A 24,598-nucleotide genomic window follows, 5' to 3' on the forward strand; every position below is an offset into this window, starting at 1 on the left:
GACAGTCCTTTAACGGTAATGCCCTTTAGTGCTAGAAACACTGTTGTGCTAGGTATCTTCTTTGCAAATGTTATTAATTCCAGCGAAAGCTCAGTATTTTTGGTAGGCAGGAAATGAGAATTAAAGCACCTTAGCTCTGTAGCTCTTCTGCAAGCACTTAATGCATGTCCCAGCTCACCTTTTATAACTTGCATATACGCTGATGTTTTATTTGTTTATATTTCAATATTTTGGTTCTTCAGATGTGGTGCAAAAGCTCGGTGTTCTCTGGTATACTGCTGTATACCAGAAAGACAGCCTCTGGCCAGAAAGCTTACAGTCTCAATGCATGTGGAGCATGGATATCTCTATATGAAAAGTACTCTTAGGTGATAAGCAGTGGTGTTGTATTTCTTACTTAATGCACTTCCTTTTCTGTGTTTAATTAAGGGTTACTTGATTGGTAATCACTTGCCAAAGGAAGATCTTATTGATATAGGTTTATATTGTCGGCACTATTGTCTGTTACCCTTGGCAGCAGAGCAGAGGATTGGTCAGTTAGTGATATGGCGGGAGGTATTTCCACATCATCATATCCAGCCATGTGAAGTTACAAGTTCTACAGGATACAGGGAACCTGAAGCAAGATACTTTTTACTGATAGTTGGCTTGGTAAGTTAACATTTCCAGCACACCCTTTCTCTGATGCTCTGTTTTGCTCTTGTGTGTTGTCTGTTGTTAAGATCAAAACTTTCCATGCATTTTATTTAGTCATTTTACAAACTATTCATATTCTAGCTGTTTCATGGGATAGAATTTCTCAGAGAGTAGCATTATTTATACATTTGTAAAGCTTGCGAGTTTAAGTGTAAATTTGCATTATTTTTATGCCTTTTCACTCAGTTGAAGGTATTTTTACTTTCATGCCCTTGTATTTTCAGACAACTCATTTCAGAAATGTGGGGTTTTTTTCAATGTGGACTTTTTTAAAAGCAAACAACTAGGTATGTAAATGACAGCTGGATTAACTTAAATAACATGATAACAGATCTCCTCGGACATTATTTGATCAGGAAAAAATAACTCCTCTGGAGATGAGGAGGGATTGTTGAATACAGTGCTGTATTTTGCCCAAGTATCTGATGAGATATGAATACGATACAGCACATACCGTGTATGAAACCAAAGGCTGATGTTGCTACCTCCATGTTTACAGAGACACTTCATGCTGTGTGTCCTGCTGGAGGCAGGAGGCTGTGCATCAAAAGCTATTGGGAACCCAGGACCGGACTGTATATATGTCGATCAGGTGAAGGCCACCATACTTCAACTGGAAGGAATAGATGCCAGCATAGAGGAAAGGCTAGATTCTCCTTCCATTCCGCCTTTATCTTGTGCTGACTGGTTCCTTCCTGCAACACGCGACAAACTGGAGAGCTTGACCACCTCGCCTATCCTAAGTAAGCTACAAAATACTTCCAAATCAGTAACCGCTCCAGCAAGCAAAAGGACCCTGTTTGGTGACTCTTCCTTAATGACACGTAAGCCGAGCCCTACGAGAAACGATGGAGGACCTGACCACGGTGAAGGTCCTGCGGAAGATGAAAGCAGTAATCCACAATCTGTAGTGGATCAGGTCTGAGAACAAAGACAAAGAGAATTGTTAAGGTTCTGGTGGGCTTGGGGGAGGTGGCAGTTCTTCTAAAAACTCACTCAAGTACCTTTTTCTTTTTTTTTAAAAAGCCTACTATAAAAGAATAAATCTAAGAGCTCCTGAATTCAGTAGAAAATATTTCTGTTGCCTTGGGAAGCTTTGGGTCAGCCTCAGAGCCATCACTTTTTAAATTTTATTGTTGCTTATAAGTATTTGGCTTTTTCACATGACTAAAGTGGGCACAGCTGCATTGGAATCAGCAGAAAGAGTTGGAGAATATCCCCAAAATAACAACAGTGTAAACAAAAGTTATCAGAACAAATTGCTGTACAGTTGTACAACTGCTTCTAACCTATTTTAGTCTAAAATAGTCTATAAAATACATTTATGTAAGTTGATGCAACTGTTTGGGCCTTTTAAAAAAATGCTGCATTATTTTCTTCTAAGTAGGTGATTTGTTGGTTTGATTCTGTTCTTCCGTTAGTTGTGTCTTCTCTGCTAGCTCATCTATCTGCATGTTTTTCAGGCCACTAGAAGAAAACATACCCTACCAAATCCATTTCATTTAGGAAACCTCAGAAAGAACCTTTCTGAGAAAGATACAGAACTTCTTAATGCTCTCAAGTAAGAAATTATTTTTTATTAAGTATTTCATTTTTAAGGCCATACTAGGATTGTTTTTTGAATATGCACAGATCACAAAAGTTCCTGCATTTCATTCTAACCAAACCTTTGCTATGCAAGGGTTCTCAAAAGTGAAGCTCTTAAATGGAGAGCTTGGTTAGAAAAGATGACTGTTTCTCAAGGGTATGTCAGCAGAACATATGCACGGCCCACCTATGCGTGACCTTGGAAGTTCAAATAAAAGAGTTTTTGGACCACACACGTACCTTGTGCCCCCCTGGTACCTCTAGTTTGGTGTAAAAAGGACAAAGAAGCCACGATCTTCCCAGTTCCCCCTTGTTGATAGTGACAGCACAGTCTGCTCTGGTGTTTTGTTTGAGCTCTAAGAAAGCCTTCCTTTCCCCACTCCCTTCTCCCCCCCAAAGCTTTTATTTCTCTTTTTCAGGTGAGAATTTTTGAGAACACAAGTGCAATACCTAACTAGTCGCATCGTTTTTTGGTTTGTTTTGTTTTGGGTTTGGCTTTTTCTCTTTTTCTTTTTGTAATTGAGTATTAACAGTCCAAATTAGCAGGATTTCCTTGGTGTAGAAATCGGCACTTTTTGAACGTGTGTATCCATTTTTGTATTCTATTCAGCATACCAGAAAAACAATTCTGTCTTAAATTTCTATACCAGAAAAACAATTCTGTCTTAAGAAAGAAAAGTATATGTTGTTTAACTGAAATTGCTTTCAAAATTTTTTTAATATTAAATGAATTCTATTTTTTTTTAAGGTTGACGTCTGGTCCTGAGAATACTCTCTTCCATTATCTCTCTTTGGAAACGATGCAAGGAATCTTCATTACTCCCACTCACAAAGAAGTAGCACGGCTCGGCGGCTCCATCCACCCGCAGTTAATTGAGAATTTCTATCGTTGCTGTCTTTCAATTCGTTCCATTTTTCAGCAGTCCATGAGGAAAGAAGTATGGAAGCTTTGCATTCTGCTTCTCTATTTACATTCTCAACTCACTATTTCAAGACTGTTTTCACTTCATTATTTGAACAGCTCACTAGTGTGGTTGTTTTCAAAGCTCCTGGTATTTTTACTGTTATGGGCAGGTTCTTTCTCTGACCATCCAACCAAGTACGCATGCAATTATGGCTTGATCTCCCACCAAAAATGCCCTCAAAATAAATACTACGTGCCTCCGGTCTAGTGTTTGCTTATTCTCTTTCACATTAGGACTCAGCAAGTTTCACACGCTGGGTTCAGGAACCGTACGTAGCAAAAGAGGAGGTTTTAGCCATGTTAATGCTGGGAGGGGATTTCAGATTGGCAGCTAAAGGAAAATTAGGCCCTCTTTTCTCACAGAAAATGTTTCATATGAGCAGTGACTGTGCGGTGTCCCCTCCCTGCGTTGTCAGTGTTTCTGAACAGTGACCTGAAGAGGGCCTCTGACAGCGAGAGGGTCGTTTGTTCTTAGCGTCTATGGTCTCTATGCTTCCCAAGATTGCTTATACATTTGTCATCCCCTGATGTCTGCAATCTTTGGTTCACATGGATATCGGTCTCAAAAACAACTGGCTATAATGACCGATTCCTTTTAATTACTCTGCCAGCTGTCTTGGGTTTTAGATTAGGTGGGGTGCCAGAATAGGTAGGGCTTTTTCCCTTTACAGAGATCCCAGTTCAAGCCTTGCTCTAGACTTGGGCTGAAGCCTGATCCCAGCTGCCAGAGCTTTATGTGGGTATTTGGTATTTAGATTACACTTAAAAATGGACAGATTGAATGTCAGCAACGGTACTGCCTTGTGTTTGATTAAAAACTTCTGTTCACTCCAGATGACCCATCTGGAGTAAGATGGTGGTAGTAACGCAGAAATCTAAACAATAGGTATAAGAACCAATTTATGAGATACTCCATTCAGATCAGACGTTCTGTGCTCAATGCACACTTTATTTTGCTAAAAGTCTGGTTTGTTAATTGCACAGTTGACTTATTGACATGAACCAAATTACGATAACGTTTCATCTCTGCTGATTGTTTGACCTGTTTAGTCCTTTTGGAAAAGAGAAATAATTAACTATAAACCTAAATGGAATACTGTCTGTCAGTTGCATTTTTCAGATCCTAAAGTGACAATCTAAGTGAGTTAAATGAGAAGTGGGAAATAACAGTACAAATTGAATGAATGCAGTGTGCAAATAACAGTATAATTTTTCATACTGTTTTCTTGAAGTTACCAAAGAAGGCACTTCTGGTTAGACAGATGTGCCTTGTAAATCATCTAGGAATTTTTAAGCATTAGAAAAATGGGTTAATTTGGTGGATTGTTCTGTCAGCTTCATGTGACACTGGGGTTTGGCTGAGCAGGACTTTGGCAATGAGTCATGTATTTTGGGCGCTTCTATTGGAGATGTAGAAACCCAAAGCAAGCACAGAGGATACGCAAATATTTCTTATCATCAAATTGCCTTGGGTGACAACTGTTAAATAGACAGTTTCTAGTTCAAACAAAAAAAAAATCAATACAGGAACCATTCAACCATTAAGTGTAGCTGATGGAAAGTGGAAAACTCACGCTTGAAAGTCAAAACTTCTGTTTTGGCCACAGCTACCTCAGCACATGCTTTTTTGGCTTCTTCAGACGTGAGTACGGTAGGCAGCAGCTGGGTTCATTCTGCTCTGAAAATCAGAAATAATTGATGAACAAGTGCTGCAGAATAAAGCTTCTCTTTCAGAGAAATTTAGGGGTGCTTTTTCCTTGTTGTCTCCAACTCTTAATGCTGAAATTGGCAGGTTGCATTATGGTGTGAGGAAAACATGAAAGAATTAATAGTTTTCTTTGTTCATAGTGCACAACAAAAAAGGTAAATATAGAAATGTTCTATTATACGGCTTGTTGTTTGACATCAGCTAAATATTGTTATAGTTTAGAATTCAGAGAATTGCACCAATAATGCAAAATTATTGTAAACTGATGAATAATGAATTTTGCCTCACTTTTTGAGAACTGAAAATTCACAACTGCTAAATGTGCACAGAAATTTTGAATCAATTTTAAATTGAGCAAAAATAAGCTCTGTAGTCTTACACCCTAATATATATGTTTCACTGTATGTAATAAGCAGCCCTGGTCTCATTTTCTTCACCATCATCTTAGTATTTTCTTACTCTAAAACTTCTTTCCTTCTGATTTTATTTAAATGCGTATGAAAGTACAGACCCTCATCATTCCATCAAATATCCCCTCTTAATACATAACCTTTCTTGAGTATTTTCAGTATGGATGGCGTAGTGTAAGATGTGCTAAAATACAGACAAATGTCAGCTTGGAAATTGCATGATAACAACCCCGGTTTTTTGGTAGGGAAGATCATTAGACTGAGTACTAACATACTCCTTAAGTCTTTTTCAGTACCAGTATTAGCAAGAATAAGGTTTGAAACAATTTTATGCACTGAGGAAAGATACAGGAAGGGTAAAGTCATCTATTGTGAAATCTCTTCTACTCTATGAACTACTAGTAGTTTAGAATGTGCTTTATCAATTTAATCTGAAGCATGTTTAGGGAAATTGAAAATGCATTTTCTCAGGCAAATATTAGCCATTTTGTTTCTCACCTACTAAGGCGCATTTCACTTTTTCTTTTACCATTTTTGAGACATTAAGATAGTTGTGACATTGTGATTATCCTTTCTCTTCTAGATCTTCAGCCCCCCATCTTCAATATTGTAGGCAGATTGAAAGATGTGGTTTCTGCTTTTGCATAGGGCAGACAGAAGTTCCTTGAGGTTTGGTTTTGTTTTCAAGAAAACCTTTTTGTTCAGCTTTGAAGCAACTGATGGGAACAGAAGTTTCATTGGCAGATCCAGAGATGCCCTGGCTTAGCAACTCTCTTGAGATAATTTGTTTCAAAGGGATTTCCGCTCCCGTTTCCATAATCGCATCTCACTTCGCATGCTTCAAAAAGCAAAGAAAGATTTAAAGCTTGTTTTTTCGTTATTACATAGACATTTACAAAAGGCTTCAAAACTTTATTTGACTTCAGTGGGAGAAGAGTGAAACTAGTGACAAACCCTTTCAAAATTCCTCCTGTGTTTATCTCCATATCCATTCTGGTCTATTTCGCCTCACATTTCTGGTGAAAGGTACCATGGCTTTAATGGACTCACACGACCGTTGAGCACCAAGGCAGAGCAAAGAGTAGTTTTTGCGCATGCAGTTTGATCCTCACCAGACAGGTACCAGGAGTTCAGGTAGAAACAACTGGAGCTTTTGCAAGGTTTATTCAAAAGCTCTGTATAACACACCGCCCTAAAAACTCAACAAAACAGGATAATGTCTTTATTTTCTATACACCTCATGCACTCATACTGAGTAAGAGCAAGAAAACACTCTGAGCAAAATGCTTCAACTGTGCTTACAAGAAGTTGTTCTTGCCAGGCCAAGTTTATTCAATAGACTTACTATCACATTTCTTAATTAGGGAGGCACACAGAGGAAGAAAGATGAGAGCTTTAGCTGTTGGAACACACTTTTTTAAAGAAACTATATTACCTCAGATGTCTCATTAGAGAAATAGTGGTCAGCTAGAAGGAAAAAAGAAAAGGAGCATGTGTCTACCTCCAACTTGTATAACAATGGAGAAGCCCATTGATGCCAAAGAAACAAAACTGTGGTGAAAAGAATCATGTAAGCAAGTTAGTTACATCTTGCTATACAGACAGCAAGATAGATTGCTACAGCTATAGCTGTATCTATATCTGCAACTCTGGCTTTTTGACAGCCGCATCATTCATCACAGATTCCTGAAGAAATCACATTAGTTATATTTGCTAGTGTTTATGTAAAAATAGTTCATTCTGAGCTAACACTTCACCAATTGTTTTACAGAAAAAGGAAGAAGCAGGCAGTGGGATGTCAGAATTTAGTAAGGCAGCTGAGGACCTAGATCTGGTAAGGGAACACGGAGTTTTGTTCGAGTGCTCTCCTGATAACTGGACTGATCAGAAGAAACCACCACCAACAATGAATTACTGGGTTGTGGGGTGAGTTTAAAGACAAAGAAATATATTTCTCCCAAAGTTTTCCATTTCGAATATGCCACTGTACTCTTTAAGAATAAATTTAACTGCAGCACATCACAGAAGTACTTGAGCTGGCTGGTGGAGATAGCTTTGATTTGGGATGTGGGAAGTCGCATCGGTGTGATGTTCCACCTGCTGTAAAACATAGGTGTGTTAGTGCAGGCGAGCACGGCGCCGGCATGTTAACGCCACAGAGCTGGCACCCTTTGCAGTGCTGCGCTGTGCTAGGCAGGTGTGCTGCGATCATTCTCCTAATGCCCTGTGCTTTCTTTGTGTTCCTCACGCTCCTTCTGACCTCTCCATTTCCTGCTTTGCAAGTAAATCCCACTTTTCCTGCCTCCAGCCGTAGTGCTGACTGAGTGATACAAGAAAGGAGGGAGAACAGTTGTAGTGGCTGGCTGGTTGGTTGTTGGTTTGTTTGTTTTTCATTGGGAAGAGCAACCTACCAATCTATTTGAGTTATTTTAGAATGGGAGTTTTCTTTCCTCAATTTGCTGTCAAAGTTCTGCCGTTATCATTGCTAATGGATTGTGATTTGTGTTATTAGTGAAACGTATTTTTAGTCATTTTCTTAATGATGCCTACAGTTATTGCTACCTAGCTAAGCATTCTTTGCACGACAGAACAGCGTACTGCCCTAGGCATTAAATATTAAATATAATACATTTTTTTGAAGTAAATAAAATAGGTGTAATGAGGAAGCAGTATGTGTCATTTCTTCACAATTCAGAACGTACCAGATGTTGTAACTATTTAAGTCCAGGCCAGTAAGCCCTGTTGTGTAGGCACTGCTTCTCATACGTTATTCTTTCCTACGTCTACTGTTATTTTGTGCTGTCTGCATTTTAGCTGCAGTAAGCAGTCAGTCATACTAGTCGTAGTCAGTCAAGAGAATGTTCCCTTCTTTTCTGCATTCATCTTTAGTATTTGGTATTCCTACTAGATAAACAGAAAGAAAAATGCAAATGTCCAGTTAAATGGAAGCTGTGCTTTCACCATATGAAAAACAAATTCAGTATAGGCAGGAGGTGAAAGGAAGATAAATGATTATGCTTGATCAATTCATTAAGTTAGAATTACCAACTAGTTCAACTATTGTGCAAGCAGGAAAGTCAGAAAACAGCAAAAGACATTTTTAAGTATGGCATCAGAACTTTTTTCTGATACAATGACAGGAAACATCATCCACAGGTGATTATATTGGCCAGGAATAATAACATAGAAATTCTCTGACTACAGTTTGTCGCTATCCTTGCAGTTGGAAAAATAAAAATATTTAAATTAAACATTTGAAAATGTTTATGCTGTTGTTGGTACCTTTTAAAAAATATTTTTTCAGTCTCTGCATTATCAAACAACGCGTTAAATCGGTGGCAGTCTGTTAGTATTTACAGTGCTATATTGCTATGCTATAATGCTACACAGTCATGCACAGGTATTAACAGCTTTCCTATTTTAGCTCTTTCCCTAAAAGAGCTTATTAGGTTGACATGTGGGAATGTACCTACCCAGATGTATAAAGTTTAAAAATCAGTAAATATGTGAATACTGGGGCTTGCTCCCAAGTCCTTGATCACAGCTTGTAGCCTGGAAACTCAGATTACCGCAAACACAGCAGTACCAGACAAATAGATCCTGAAAACCTGAATAATTTTTTCCATACGCAGCCTTGAGAAAACTGAGCAGAGAACAACTTGATTTACACATCTAATATACTGAAAGAAGATAATGCAGGAGAGCCGCAGGAATTTGCTAGCTGTCTTATACAGCAGTTGTTTTTAACATCTTACTGAAACCTCAGAGTACAACCAGCATATATCAGTCGAGGAGAGAAAGCTAATGCCGATGATGATTTTTTTTCTTTCTTTTCTTTTTTTCCCCAGGAGACTCATTCTACATCCAAAACCTCAGGAGTGTTATGTCTGTTTTCATGACTCAGTCACAGAAGCTGCTGTTGAACTGGCCTTTAAACTGTCCTTCGGCTTAGCTACGTAGATGAGCCTCCTGAATGTTCAGCCATCCCATGGGGTGTTGTCATCTCTTTAAAGTACTTCCGTATAAAGAGAAATTAACTCAGTAGTGGTGCCCACCCATGGCGTTATCTTGGAAATGCTTTTACAAAAATAAATCTACCTTGTGGTGATGACACAGGTAAAACTTCAGTGATGGTTCTAATGATCTCATCAATTGAATACTTAACAAGATTTCAGAGAACCAAAGTTCTTATCTTTATATACTGTCAAGTTATTTATCCTGTTCATAACTTTATGATATGAAAACATAACATAATTTGTACATTCACTGCTGTTCAGTGTATCATGATACATCAATCAATGTATCATGATAAGCTGAAAGCCTCAAAGTACTCTGAATATCTGGCAATTGGTGATGGAGGGAAGAATAAAAAGTTTTCCAATTACTTAAAATTTTGCACCTCTAAGGGCGTGAAAAATAAATGTTTTCAGTTACGTTGTGTTCATCAAAACAGAAAGAAATCTTTTAGCCAATTCATGGCACTTAGCCACACAAAACTGATGCCTTACCACTTTTGCCAGTATGTTCTCCTGCACACTCCGGTACTATAGTGTGGTTGATGTTTTACTTGAATTCATGAGTTTTAACTATAAATAATACTTATATTTGTTAAAATGCAATTTTGAAGGCACAAAAGAAGATGGGGCGCAGGGGGGTATGGTTTTAAAACATGCATGGACTCAGCTAATTTTATATTATATTCATAATTCCATAATAAAAAATGTATATTTGGCAAAGACCAGTAAAGCGTTATTCTATTATTTTTTTACTTAACATATTTTCTCTTTTGTTTATTTAAACCATATTTGTTTAGCTACTTCTTCCACAATTTACAGCCGGATATTAGAAAAAAAAGTTATGTTACATCCATATAAGGCAAGAGAAGGCAAGATGTTTGCAAAATCAGAATTCTGCAAAATTCAGCTTTCATAGAAATTGTTAAGATGTTTGTAATCTACAGACCAGCTGTTCCTAAAGCTTTTTTAACTAAAGTTTAGGTTAAAAATGCAAGATTGTGGGGGGTGATGTCTTTTTACCCACAGCCAGCACACCTATATCTGATCATCTGCAAAGCATTTCATCATGTTCCATGTCAACAGTGCATTTTTTTTCCCTTCTGCTGTTTCTACTTGCTTTTCATGAGTGCTCTTCATAAAATGCATGACTAAAGTTGCATTTTAAACAACCAGATCAAAAAGTTTTAAGTATCCACGAAAGTAAATTCAGTTCCATACGCTCTCATGATCAAAGCTTTCAATCCTGTTTTCCCTAGTAAATCACACTGTTCAGAGTAGTTCTAACATAGTCAGTCAAATGCTTATAACTGCCCGCTCTCACAGAGTGATTCACAGCTTGCCTTGAATCGCTCAACAGTTGCTTTAATTCCAAGCAGTAGAAGTCTTAGGCCTGAAGTTTAAGCATTTGGTGGCAGGTTTTGTTAATCAGTTGTCCCTAGAGTTTATGGTTCCTAGAAGATGGGGGACAGTATTTTAGTCTGAGACGTACAAAACTGAGTAGTATCAGAAGTGTGCTTTAGATCTGTACATCAAGTGATGTGAGATTTACTCTGTTTGAAAAATAAAAATATGTAATAGTATGGACGACATCTGAACAGCGCCTTTTAAAGTCTAAAATATGTGCAGTTTGAATATTAGATTTCATTGTAGATAGAAGAAGGAACACAGAAAAGCAAGCAGTCTTTGCTGCACTGCTTTTAGCAGGTTTAACAGTTTTTACAGAACCTGTACATGTGAGCATATACGTGCGTATCTGTATAGAAAAGGGTAATTTTGCTGATGTTTGTCTCCTGTTTCAATCTTTTAAAGGCTGGGCTGTATGGTTTGAATGCTAAAAAAGAAGATCTTTGAATGCTTTAAAGAGTCCTTTAAAAAGAGGACAGCTAAATTTTATCTAGACCCTCGTGTTTTGTCAGACGCAGGTTACTCTGCTGCCAGTGGGTTAAATTCAGTTGACTCAGCTGGGCCAAACACACAGCTGGGTCAGTGCAGAAGAAAGAGTGCGAATGGATAGATGTGTGTGGAGAAAAGAAGAACTGTCGGAAGGTGTGACTCCTTCAGGGCCCATCAGCTGTTTAGATGGGCATGCCTCTTCACAAGAAACTGCACCTTAAACAGAATTAAGGGCATCCGAGGACAGTACACCTTTTAGACTCAAAGCAGTGTAGCTCAGCGACATAAATGTTGCAAAATTTGCATTAATCGTGTGGATACAACACTTAAGGAGATTTTTATTGGTGACTTTGTGAGTCTACTCAGCAGAGACTGTATTTCACAGCTTTTTTACAAGTATGTTTAAAAAGAGCCCCAAAGGCTGATGTGATTTAATTTCCAACAGAAAATGGATTTTATCAGGTATTTTTGATAGAAATCTTGTAGCTTTATAATTTTCAGGATAATTATAGCTGTGAATCATTGTATAGAGTTAATGTTAAAAGGAATAGATAGGGAGAAGCTACTAAAGGAGTTAAAATGGTAGTGCTACGGCTGAAAAGAAATTTCTTTTGCCTTTAAATTGTTACTTATAAAAATTATTTGCAAAGCAATGTGGTATACAACAAATCAGTGGAGCACCAGGGTTAAAATTACTGATTTCAAGGGATGCAAAGCATTTGAAAACATGAACAGTTAAAAACATTTTGACTGAACAAATTTGGTGTTTCATGCCTTCGTTAGTCATAAAGTCAGGAGATAGAGGGGAGGTAAAGCAATTAAAAATAAAAATGCTATCAGCAATCTAGAAGGAGTTGGTACTTCTGACCTGCAGTGGAATTGGTATAAGTCACATGACTAAAATTAATGTACTTGTTTATATAATGTTTATTTGTATTATATGTATATAATGTTTATTAAGTCATAATTCAATATGATCAACAACTACCCTTTGTTACCTGGTTTTTTTATTCTCTAGTTCCTGGCTGGGAGAGAGGGGCAGTTCTCACAGCTGACAGAAGCTTCTGGAAGGTTCCTGAGGTCTCTAGAAGGCTTGCTGCCTGCAGCTCAGGGAGGGAGGCCCTCCTAGAAAGGAAACCATATAGCAGAAGTAAAAGGCACAGTTTCTGGGTGGAGGACGGAGGCAGCTCAGCTCCTGGATACCCTGAGACCATCAGCTTTTAACTTTTGAGCAAAAAGAAGCCAGTCAGGTGCCTGCCGGCTGTGGGCTTTTTGGGAAGAAGAGGAAACGGTGGGTGGGCAGCTGGGGTGGGGCGGTGCACCACAGAGGCCCCACAGGGCAAGGACCTCTGCAACTCCATATCCTTTGGGAAGGACCTGCTGGCCAGTGGCATGGCGGCCGCCAGCTCCAAGATGGCAGCGGCACCCGTTGAGTGGATGAGGCTGTTGCTGCAGGTGCCGGCTTCATCCAGGCAGATCCGGGCAGACCAGCAGTACAAGGGCACAGTGGACTGCTTCATGCGTTTTCCCAGGGAGCGAGGTAGGGACCTGGGGCTGCTCCCCGGTCCCCGCACCCTACCCTCTCTCTCAAAAGCCTTGTAAAAACAAAAGCTTTTAGAAATATCTCTGAAGTGACAGCGATGGAGCATCCATCGTGGGCCATGGGTGTTCAGAGGAGTACAGAGACTGGCGGAGGAGGTGGTGAGGAGGGGGTTACTGCTGGGTACAACCCCACAGGGATTTTTGGTTGATTTGGTAGTAGCAAAGTCATGCTCGTTGGTATTTGTGGACAGCGTAAAATACCCCTTAACATTTTCCTTGTCATAGTTTCACAAAAGCAGCATTTACTTGGCATCCTCATGTTAATGTATAGGAAAGCATGATCAAAGTAAGACATGAAAACCCAGCTTTGAGGGGTTTTTTGTCTTCAAGGAGTCTTTGCCTTCACCCACGGTGACACAGGAACATTAAGAAGTCCAGATGAAGAGTATGGCTACGCATTAGAGGTCACTTTGTTGTCATCATGTAGTAAAGTCTAACGTGGTCTACCAGTCCAGTGTCTGTGAACATCCTCAGAGACTTTTTTTTTTCTCATAATCTACATAAGATTTGCTCCTGCATTACCTTCTCAGCTCCATTAGCTTCTTACGCATTTATCTGGGCGTCCAAAGCAATCTTTCTTGTAATTATATTCTTCTTCTAAACTAAAAAGCGCTAACATTTTTCTGATACCTGTATAAGCCGTTCATCATTGCTTTAACGTGGAGCGTGAGCACCCCCTATGGAAGCCAATAATGCATAGGCAGGCTACTGCAGGAAAATTCCTGCACAGTTCCGTGACATATTCTTCTATTCTACAATTTCCAGACTGCAGTTTCCACAGGTATCCCTAGCCTTAGGAATGTATGAAGTAAGGAAGGTGAAAATCTTACCTATTTCTCAGCATTGTTGATGTTTCACTTGCAGTTTTAGATTTTCTTGTGGTAATGCTGAATGCATACGACTCTTGGTGTCAGAATAAATCCAGATTTCCAATATCAAACGCCTGAAAAATAAAGAACCCAAAAAGGAAGATTTTGGCCTTTGTTACAGCTCATACCGAAGTAGAAACAACAGAAGGAATATTGTATAGTATACTTGGTGCAGTATAAACTTTGGAAATGCTATTTTAAAGATCCAATTATTTTCCATAGGATTTTTCAGCTTTTGGCATGCCAATTTGGCAAACTTTATACGGTATTTCCCAACAGAGGCTCTAAACTTTGCTTTTAAGGACAAATACAAACAGGTTTTCATGTTCAAAGCGGATGAAGAAAAACAGGTAAATAATCCTTTGCATATTAGTTCTGTTTAATAAACTCCATCTGGTTAAGAGCTGTGCAATTCTTTCTCTCAGCATGGTTGGTAATTACTGGTGGTATATTGATAAGGTTTTGTAATCAGCTTATTTTAAACAAGAGGAAGAGCGAGCACAGCTTGCTGTGTAGCTTATTTTTAAAGGTAATGAAATCTGGGTTTTGATCTTTAATGATTAAGGACTTTGTGAGGTGCATGTAAATAACTGCTTATAACTGTGGTCAGAATTTTCCAAGTTCTGTTCAGGACATGTAATTATTTTGGAGTTAGCTGATGCAAGTATTAAGATGGATATTAAAAATCCTGGACTCGGACACCAATGTTTCTGGGCCTTGTCAAAAACCCCAATTCCATTCCCACAGTTAAGATTGCATTAACGTGGACTCTGGTCTCAGAAACTTTTATGTTTGTAATTTTACTCACGTGAAATTACAGCTGCTTTTATTCTAATGTGTGAAGTTCTTGGGCTGTGTCCCTTAAGCAGGAGTCTCTCCTAATTTTTTCCCCATTATTTTCTTGACAGCCAGTAGTATGGAAGTGTCAGAAAAACCTTACAGGTAGCAAAGCACATATTACTGCTGTAGATAAATAATGCTTCATACTGAAAAGTGATTTCTTGCTACATGTAAAGCTAGAAACGTGCTTATTGACAGTTAAAGTGTTTTAAGAATTTGGTTTTGTACAATGCGCCAGAAAAGGAGCTTTGTGAGGTTATAGCTCAAAATGGCAACTAAACTTTTGTGCTACGCTGCCTTACCTTGTGATTCTGTGCGCTTGGGAAAAGTCCCTTATCTTGGATGGATTCTTGAGAGACACAGAGGTCTACACCCAAGGAATTAATGACAAGAAATCTTGGTTCTGGGATGTGAAATGTCAATATTGGCATTTGACAAATAGCATAAAATTAATTCATAACGGCAGAACTGCAAATAAGTTTTTTGTATCTAATTTGTTTACTGTGAAAATAGCTGGGGAAATCTGCTTTATTTGTGTCTGTCTCAGGTTATCTGTTTTAAGATTTCTTTGGTTAGGTTTTGATAATTTGAACAAAAATCCCATGTTCTGCGCTTTCTCTTGCTGACAGTTTTTTACTGCAGTACCAGAAACTTCTCTTGCCACGCGCTCTTCTGGTGGTGCTGACCAGGAGGAATGCTGTCAATCATTAAAGTTTGATTAATCTCCTTGTATTGCAGGCAAATTCTTAAGCAGTCCTTTTTCAATTACAGTCATTTTGTATGTAGAAAGTTTAAGGTTGCTGTTTTCTTTCTTTTCTTATGGTGGAAAAAGTAATACATGCGTGATGTAAATAACACAGTGTTTATAGTTCCTCAAATCTCCTGTCTCTTAGAAGCGTTTCCAGATGCCTTACATGTGTATGAGCTTCTGACTCCAATTTTAGAAACATTCCATGAATAGCTCTCAAGACTAATTTCTTTAGAAGTATAGTATTTAGCAAAGTAGCATATCCATTGTTGAAGCTCAAGGTCTTTGGATGCTTTCTTACATGGTTTGTGCAGGATAAGAAATAGGGAAGACAATATGGATACATGCACTAGGTTTTGCTTAGCTGGATTATCTTTAAAAAAATAGTAATTACTAAACCCTTTAGACCGTAAAGTGCAAAGGAACTTCTGTTAAAGAAGCCAGGCTATCTCTGCGTGCCAGACACTTGGTGTCAAAGGCAATACTGGCACAGTCAAGCATCTTTAGATTGCAGTTGCCCCCTCTCGTGCTTGCTACTACAGCTAGCAACAGCGTATGCAGCAACACGAGCCAGGGCAGGTTGCAAAGCCTTCTGTAAAACTAATAAAATATTAGGGTGGTTAAGCTATGCTGGACTCCACACTACTACAGCTACAGTGTTGCTGTCACTGAATCTGCAAACAGAAAGTGATTTGGGGTACATCTACACGGTCTGCATTTACTATACGAGATGTAACTGTGACGCCTTTTAAATCAACAGAGCTATGTCAGATATCGACACCTAAAAATGTTATGCAAAAGGTTTCTTCTGCTGTGATTACCTTTTTCTTATTTGGTGAACAGTATGGGCCACAGCAGAAGTAAGTACATTGATTTTTATGTTTCCCCGTTCCTCCATCACAGAGGGTTGATGCACAGTTGTTGCACCAGGGAGATCCACAAGCCGACTATTACGGAGGACTGGATGATTATCGATGAGAAAGATGTTACGTGCTATCTGGGCTGCAAGAGCACTGCATAATTCAGAAGCTGAGAAAGAAAATAGCTTACAAATATTTTTAAATAAATGTAAGAATAGCCAGGGAATCTTTACAAGTGGAAACATCGAAATACCCCAGGATAGGTCTTACTCTGAGACTGCCGTGTTTCTTTACTATTTTGTAAATAATACATTTTAGATAGATTTTACTTACAAACATAAAAGTATTAAGAAATGCAAGATCTTTATTGAAAAGGAGAGGAAGAGGCTTCACTGGAATGAGTGGAAGAAGATTCACTGGAAATAGTGCTATAGCATAGTTCTCACAGTTTTGTGTCATTTTTAGATTCTATATGGAAAAGTTTACCTGAATCTTGCCAACTTGGGACGCCAGAAACTAGAGGAGTTTAATTTTGGCTAACTTATGGTTTTACAGGGTGTCATTTAAAGAGCTAATGACCACCCTTGTTCTATATCAAGAATATCAACTGAAGATTTTTAACAAAGATTTTGGGTAGCATATGTCTCTAGACGTATGTTTCATTCATTCACATAGATAAAATTAATTACCCGAAAACAGGAAGGCTTTGCAGCAGAGATCTCTGCATTCTGTGTTGTTGTGGGCTTTCCTGATTTGCCTGCCCTGGTTTGAATTAACTCGAGTTACTGTCTGTGCTGTGCAGGGCTGTCCCAGGGATGGCTGCTTGACTCTACCTTTTGCCTTCTGTGCCCTGTACTTGGGCTGAATTACTATTTTTGTGATACCCTCAGTGTAAGAAGGTGTACAGCCTGAAGTTCTTCTTTCAAAGGTCAGTTTATTGCTTGCTGTGTTTTCACCTACAGAGAATCCTAAGAGCTTGGGTGTAGTTACCTGTGGAATGTGGGAACAGATGAAGAATCTACAGATACAAAAATTGCATTTCTTTTTTTAACTTTGTCACAGCTTCTGGCTAGCGTACCACTATAGGGAAAAGCTGAAATGAGTAACGCTTCTAATGAATTTGAGTATGAATGTGTGGGGAGGGAGTGAAAGCATGGTATTATGTAGAAAGAATTCTCTTCAGAAAGCTGAATGAGGACAAGGTTGGAATGGGAGTTATTTGACCTGAACGTGTTTCAGCAACTGGACACCACTACCTGCTTGCATGAACTGCCTTCAGCCATCCACGCGTCTCAATTTCTTCTCTACACTTTGTCTGTAAGTGGATGAAACAATGATCTACTAGGTTTTCCATATAATTTTGATAAGGTTAAATGTTTCAGTCATGCAGAGTAGCTTGTACTAAAGAGAAGAGCTTCTGTAAAGCATAACTGTGCATAAATTTCTTTCATATCAGGCACTGCTGAGCAACAGTTCCAGGGCCTTGGTGACTGTGTTAACCAAACTGCAGAGACAGACTGACTTCCTGGACTTCCTGGCCTGCACCAGGGGTTTGGTGTGTCAGTACAGGGAACCACCGGGTACCGAGCCTCCTGTTTTGGATGTTATGATACCAATAAGGTAGCTTTTACAAACAAAAATGCATGTTTTAAATATTTATAATGGTATTTTAAATATTTATTATGAACTGATAAGGGGTTTAGTTACAGCTTTTGTCTTTACAGTTATTTGTGCTCAATAGAGTATATTACCAAAGAGTCAAGTCATTTTAGAGTAGGATTAACAACAGAAATTATCAAAATTGTACTTGGTATCTGATGGATTTGACATACATTTTACAGACTTTGTACAGGCTTCCATTTCTGTTTTATTTTGCAGGGATTGTTGCCAAATCCAAATCAAACTCCATTCATTCTTTGCCTTTTCACTGCTCCAGTGTGACTACTCGCTCAGGAATGTGGTCTTACCCTTTTGACACTGTCAGGAGCCGCATGATGATGCAGGTACAGTCTAGCTTGCAATCCTTTTCTGAAAATTACTTACTAGACTTTTGAAGTTTGATATGTTAACTGGATAGTCTTACAGCAGGCGAGCCTCTGTTCAGAAAAAAAAGTGGAAACCTCCAGAAAGGCAAGAGGAAAAATTAAATAATACTACTGTGGGAGTCTGGTAAAACTATTTTGGTTCACAACTGGGTGAGAGCTTTTAGTAGAAAGACAGGATCTGGGGTTTTTTCCCTACTCAGAAGCAAGGTATTTGGAGTAAGATAGGTGTGTGCGTAGAATAATATCCTTTATTAGCCCAGCTAATGCAGTTAACAAATAATCTGTGTGGCACGCAGCTGGTCTTCAGGTATGAGGTAGAAATCAGTAATCTTTAAAGCTCAGTACAAGCTGAGAATTATTTCCCAGCATGTGATGGGTATGACAGAGTATTATTAGCAATTATTGTTGGATCTTGTTGCTAGCTATTAGGTAGTTTTACTAGGTAGATCAGTAGCATTTGAAGTACATTTAATAATAGAAATTCTCGCTACAAAGATCATCCTCAAACATGAAATAAAAAAAAACACAAAAAAGCTCCTGAAAAGTCAGGACCTTGCTCCCTGCATCCCTAAGGAAGTTTGGCCATCTGCTAATAGAAAGGAGTCGTTAGTTCCAAAGAACTGTGTCTATGGTTTTTTTCGGGAGTATCTTCTTTTCTCTCGGTATTCCAGAAAGTCAAAAGAAAATCAGAGTAAATGTTGGCACAGGACTTGCTTAGGTGCTTTCAAAAAATCCTAGCAGATACATACATTCTAATGTAACGCCTGCCTACCTCTGGTAACCTGTCCTAGGTAACAGAAACCCTTGAAGCTTACAGTGGGCAAACACCATTAGCACTACTGGCTTCTTCCTTCAGACTAAATATGATTTCCCTGTCTTCAGATTCTGCTTTATCTGCCTCATCAGCAGTAGGCCTACAGTCAATGCTGTCTTTATTCGTAATTACTGCTCTTCTTGAGGCCTTACCAAGAAATCGACTGCATTTCTGGTAATTAACTTACCAATAAGATACCTAATAGTATCCAAGAGTATTAGAAACATAAATTATAATCATATAAAATATAAGGTAATGGATTTACTAGCACAAAAGAGGATGGGAATGAGAGGACATATATACGTGGTGGATGTATAAATATATTTCATGTGGTGTCCTTGTTTGTCATGTAGTTTTGAAGCTTCAGGTACAAATAAAGCTGATTAGTATGATTTTTATCAATTTCTCATGATGATGCTTATTCTGATGCAAGAGGAAGTCCTGAATTAAATATAGCACCTTTTAATTCTTCAGTTAAATTACATTTGCCAGATGGGGTAACTTTCTGAAATAATGCACGGTAGTACTGCTCTCAGCAAAGTTGATTTCTGTCAGCTAAGCAGTAATAACTGTTACCAAATACCTTCTCGTGTGTGTGTATTCATGTAGATTCAAACCCAAATATTTTAAATGCTTTTTAGCTACGTTACTATGCTTATTTATATTGATTTATGTGAATATTTATCATAGATGTATTTTCTGCATTTATTAAGTTTAGGAAATCTACGGTGATCTCTCACCTCGATTCCTAAGAGAAGATACAACAAAATGTAACACTGTCTTCATCAGAAAATTCAAACATCATGTTATTAGCCGCAGAGCATATCACAAAGGCCTATAAGTAGGCAAGGTTATCTCTCGGCCGTTCTAGAGTCTAGAACCGCACCTTGATATTGCAGGTAGACTTGATGTAAGAAGTAGCTAATGCAACTCAAAACTTCAACATTAAGTAAAAAACCTAGTGTCGTTTTTCCAGCAGAATTTCACATAAAGACAGGGATGTGGGATTAATCTCACCAAAAAAAGCACACTTGTTTTCTCCTAGTGAAGGCAAATACCAGTGTCAGTTCCTAATACAGTCCTCAAATCCCGAGGAGACTGCAGTTCCAAAACAGGAAATGCTGGACAGTTCACCAAGCACGTCTACACAAACCCGCTTTGTCAGGAGCTGTAGCGTTACTCAGGCTATCCGCGAGACTTGTTGTCGTCGCTATGCTGAGTTCCACAGTGGGCAAGAGGATTTCCCGAGCGCTCTGCTGTGTAGAGAATGGCTACACAACTTCCCTGTGGGCTGTCTACTCCACTGCTGACATTTTGAAAATTTTAAAGGATTTGGCATGATTTTCAGTCCTAGTGTAGCTGGGAAAAGCTGAAGGGATAGTTCAGTACATTAGCTCTGACTTGTACAGAAATGGTCGTATGCGCACATGTGAACATTCACTGCTTGTTGTCCTTTATTTCCTTCACCTGTAGGCACCAGAAGCAAGTTTTGGTGAACATGGCGCCGAGATCTCTAACAAATCCTCTTTTTTGCTTTCTTTTTGTCTGTCAAGCAAATTAATGCTCAGAAACAAGGTGGGCTACATAAAAACTGGACTGTGCTCCTCCTTAGCCTTCCTGTGTTTTTATATTATCGTGCTAGTCAACACCTTACTGTTTTTTAGAGGACTCTATTGATTAGTAATAAACTGAAATCTATGAGGTATAAAACTACTTTAGTGGTACTAAAGAAGGAAAATAAAGAGAGTTGTGGAAGTTTTAATAGCATTGAAACAATTCAGAGCACCCTTAGGACTAGAGTGACCTCATTTAATTCCTAAGCCTTCTACTTGCCCAGTGAAGCTTAAAAGAAGCATCACAAGAAGGATCACAGCCTTTCTAAATTTAGCTATTGGAACCAGCTAATAGAGCATTAGATCAGATAAATATTTATTAGTGAAAAGATCACTGCTCTACAGTAAGTGAATCATTAGGAAAAAAAGTTCTTTAATGTTCTTTAGTATAAAAACTGACAAACTTTGCTGGGCATCAAAGTTTCTTTCTCAGTGCAGTGCCATCATGATTTGTCCTTATTTATTTGTGCGCAGACCGGAGAGACTGAATGTCCATAAAAAGGAACCCTTGACTGCTTTATGAAAATATAGGAGCAAGAAGGACTTAATGCATTCTTCCTTGGAGCATTCTCCAACATCTTTCATGGAACAGGAGGAGTCTTAGTACTAGTTCTTTATGACAAGATTAAGGACATTTTTAATCTCGATGTTTCAGAGAATTCAGGATCTGATTAAAATAATGTGTGAACATCTATTTTGCTTGTACAGTGTTCATGATAGAATTCTCATTGTTTGCATAGCCTATTTTTAGTGTAAATGTTACACAAACAATACTTTTCAGAAATTATTTGGATGGTTTTGTGACTAAGCGTGTACTAAATTAAATAATTTGTTTTCAGAGAACAAGAGCACTGTTTTCATTTCATTCAAGAAATTAATCCAAGAAAATACTTGCCTCTTGTTTAAGATTCTCAGTATTTCAGTTTTATTCATACTAAATGTTACACATCTCGAATTTTAAATTACGGCACACACTTGGATATATTTCGGCAACAACAGTTTCCCTAGTCTGTCAGCAGAGCCTGTTGTATGTGTACGTGTCAGCCTGTATGAATCACAGTAAACGGAAAACCTGTTTCTAGCCTATTGATGCATTCTCATGGTATTTCAAAGCACAAGTCATGACAGCAAAAGAGTTTACGGGGTGGGTTTTGGGGGGGGTTTTTTGTGGGTTTTTTGGTGGTTTTTTTGTTTGTTTTTTTTAAATTGGCATTAAGAAACACAGCAGCTCCATTTCTTCTCTGTCCCATCCTTCAAACGACACTGAGAAGACTGTAGTCTGGCTGGCAGCATTTTAAGTCAAAACATAGCCCAAAAACATGGAGACCCAAGCAACCAGAGACTTAGAACTCTTACTACATTATTTCTTGAGGAAATTTAAAATGGCTGAGGATTCTTCTCAGTATTGAGGATAAATCTTACAGTGTACATAAATTGAGGAGACTTATTTCTGAGGTAGTAATTTTCAATAGGGAAAGGAGAAAGAAACCAAACCTTGTGGAATATGGATAACTCAGGGACTCAAGAAAGCATTTAGGAGGCCTTTATTTAAATGTTTGGTTTCAAAGAAATTAAGGCTAGCAGCGTTCCTACCATTGCTCCACCACCATTAAGTTTCACACAAACCCCATAGCTCCTTCAGTTAGTACAAATATTTTTTTAGCTGCTAAAAAAATCAGATGTGATCCACAGGCCAAGAATTGGAAAGACTCGGACAACTCCAATTCCAAGTTTGCTACAGTGACAGTCAGCTGGGGGGATATGCTTAGGCACGTTTGTGGCTAATCTGACTTGAGTGAATTTTGTTGATACTTGCAGACTGAGCAATCAGTCTGACACTGAAGCACATAAACAAGACTTTTATGAAATACTTTTAAGAGTTTGGTTTATCCTGCTGACGATCTCATCTCTAACTTGTAACAGTCTTAGTCCTGACAAAGCAAATAAAAAGTCCATCGGCACTTTTCTTGTCGCCATCGTGAATGCCTACGGACATCTGCGTTCCTGACTGCAGCCTGAAACCAGCTGCCTTGGTTGCCAGAAACAGCACTGCAGTGGCAGCACAAAGCTGTGTACAGGCTGCTGTATCCAGCTGAGGTGTGAGACATGCCAGCGCTTCGGCAGGGATGGCTTGTCCTCTGCTGCAAGGTTGCACCACTTCTGGGCCTGGCTTAGGTCATGTTGCATAGCCACACAGGAGTATTTGCATATAATCTTTTAGCCCAAGGTCTTCTTTCCAGTCAGGAGTTAGCCTCAGGTGGTGCTGCAATACCCTGAATCACCAAGAACCGGTTTTGTAACAGGGATTGAAAGAGCAGAGCAGAAACCTGAGTTGGGAGTTGTCTCCCTGGCCACTGCAGATGGGACTGGACCTGGTTTGCCTTTCTGATCCTAATACTAGCAAGGAAAATGAGGTGGTTAAGCGCTTGTACTAATAAATAGCACTTCTGTTATAAATAACTCTTTAACAGTGGCGTCTCCTGCTTGTAGAGGTTTTAGAGGGAAATGGTGTCTGTCGTCCTCACTGGGAAAATTCTCCTTGTGAGGCAGACCATCGAAACAGTAACAAAGGCAGAGATAATCAAAACTCCACAAGGATGCAAATCTAGTTCAGTGGTTCAGCACTTATTTTTAGTCCCTCCAGTGGAACAAAATCGTGCAGCAGTGTCACATGCTATGTCAGAAAGATGTCATGTTGCTGTGTGAAACTGAGATGTCATTTTTAGAAGCAGATAAATACTTACGGAGCTCTTCCAGCCTGTAGGTATGTTTTGTGATGTTTCAGTCCTCCATACTTACAATGACACCCATAAAAATGGGTAAGTGCTGTAGAGAAGCTCACATTTCAAGGCATCTTTTTTCCTAGGAAAGGAAAATGACACAGATGAGGGCACTTCTGGGAACACACAGGCACAGACTGGGGGCAGCTCTTCTGTGCGTGTTGGCATTAAGGAGGAATGTGACAGGACTCAGAGGTCCAAAGCCTCTGCCCAGCCCTGGGCACCAGGAGCCATCCCCACAGAAGCATTAAGGTTGGAAGAGACCTCTAGGATCATCAAGTCCAACCATCAGCCCAACACCCCCAGGCCTCCTAAGCCATGTCCCAAAGTGCCACAACTACATGTTTTTTGAACACCTCCAGGGATGGTGACTCCACCACCTCTCTGGGCAGCCTGTTTCAATGCTTGACCAGTGAAATTTTTCTGAATACCCAGTCTAAACCTCCCCTGGCACAACTTCAGACCATTTCCTCTCGTCCTATCGCTAGTAACTTGGGAGAAGAGACCAACACCCACCTCGCTACAACCTTCCTTCAGGTAGTTGTAGAGAGCGATAAGGTCTCCCCTCAGCCTCCTCTTCTCCAGGCTAAACACCCCCAGCTCCCTCAGCCGCTCCTCATAAGACCTGCCCTCCAGACCCGTCCCCAACCTCGTTGCCCTTCTCTGGACACGCTCCAGCGCCTCAGTGTCCTCCTGGTACCGAGGGGCCCAACACCCAGCACGGCACTCGAGGCGTGACCTGCCTCCGTTTACGGACAGGAACGCCTGGGTTTCATTTCTGACACCCTGCTCGGCCTCCCGATGGGCGCCTGGAGACGCCGGGGCTCTCCCAAGCTCCCCCAGCCACCCGCCCCCCGCCAGGACTGGGAGCTTCGCCCCTACTCCTCACCCTCAGGGGAGACGGACGGACAGACGGCGGAACCCAACCGCCGCCACCGCGCGGGATTGTTACAATCGCGTTAAACCACGCTGCCGCGGAACCACCCTTCACGTCAAGGGGGTTGGCGAGGCGCTCAACCCGGCCCACCCGCACCGCCTCTTGCGGGGGGGGAGGGTCGGGGGGAGCGTCCCGCCGTAGCTCTGACGTCTGAGCGCAGAGTGACGCTGTAACTGACGCCTTCTCCCTCCCCTTCCAGATCCTTCTGGAAAGCGC

At 39.7% G+C, this 24,598-nt stretch overlaps 1 protein-coding gene and 1 long non-coding RNA gene across 3 annotated transcripts in view; one reads left to right on the top strand and one right to left on the bottom strand.

Annotated features, from left to right (window-relative positions):
- The window catches only part of INTU (inturned planar cell polarity protein), a 57,167-nt gene extending 47,026 nt beyond the window's left edge, over positions 1 to 10,141 (top strand). For both annotated transcript variants that reach the window (XM_075090216.1, XM_075090215.1), the window contains exons 11-16: positions 430 to 651; positions 1,196 to 1,615; positions 2,160 to 2,257; positions 3,032 to 3,221; positions 7,137 to 7,291; positions 9,214 to 10,141. In XM_075090216.1, coding sequence (XP_074946317.1) covers positions 430 to 651; positions 1,196 to 1,615; positions 2,160 to 2,257; positions 3,032 to 3,221; positions 7,137 to 7,291; positions 9,214 to 9,325 — 1,197 coding nt within the window. In that variant the 3' untranslated portion in view covers positions 9,326 to 10,141. The remainder of the gene's footprint in view (positions 1 to 429; positions 652 to 1,195; positions 1,616 to 2,159; positions 2,258 to 3,031; positions 3,222 to 7,136; positions 7,292 to 9,213) is intronic.
- LOC142056055 (uncharacterized) overlaps positions 1 to 24,527 on the bottom strand; it is a 44,471-nt gene extending 19,944 nt beyond the window's left edge. The window contains exons 1-5 of the long non-coding RNA XR_012660194.1: positions 24,335 to 24,527; positions 23,410 to 23,527; positions 13,707 to 13,819; positions 12,273 to 12,399; positions 4,822 to 4,925 (exon numbers count right to left, since the gene is read on the bottom strand). This is a non-coding gene — a long non-coding RNA (uncharacterized LOC142056055). The remainder of the gene's footprint in view (positions 1 to 4,821; positions 4,926 to 12,272; positions 12,400 to 13,706; positions 13,820 to 23,409; positions 23,528 to 24,334) is intronic.
- Between the last annotated feature and the right edge of the window lie 71 nt (positions 24,528 to 24,598).

Source organism: Phalacrocorax aristotelis, chromosome 4 (genome assembly GCF_949628215.1).
Source record: "Phalacrocorax aristotelis chromosome 4, bGulAri2.1, whole genome shotgun sequence".
Lineage (NCBI taxonomy): Eukaryota > Metazoa > Chordata > Aves > Suliformes > Phalacrocoracidae > Phalacrocorax > Phalacrocorax aristotelis.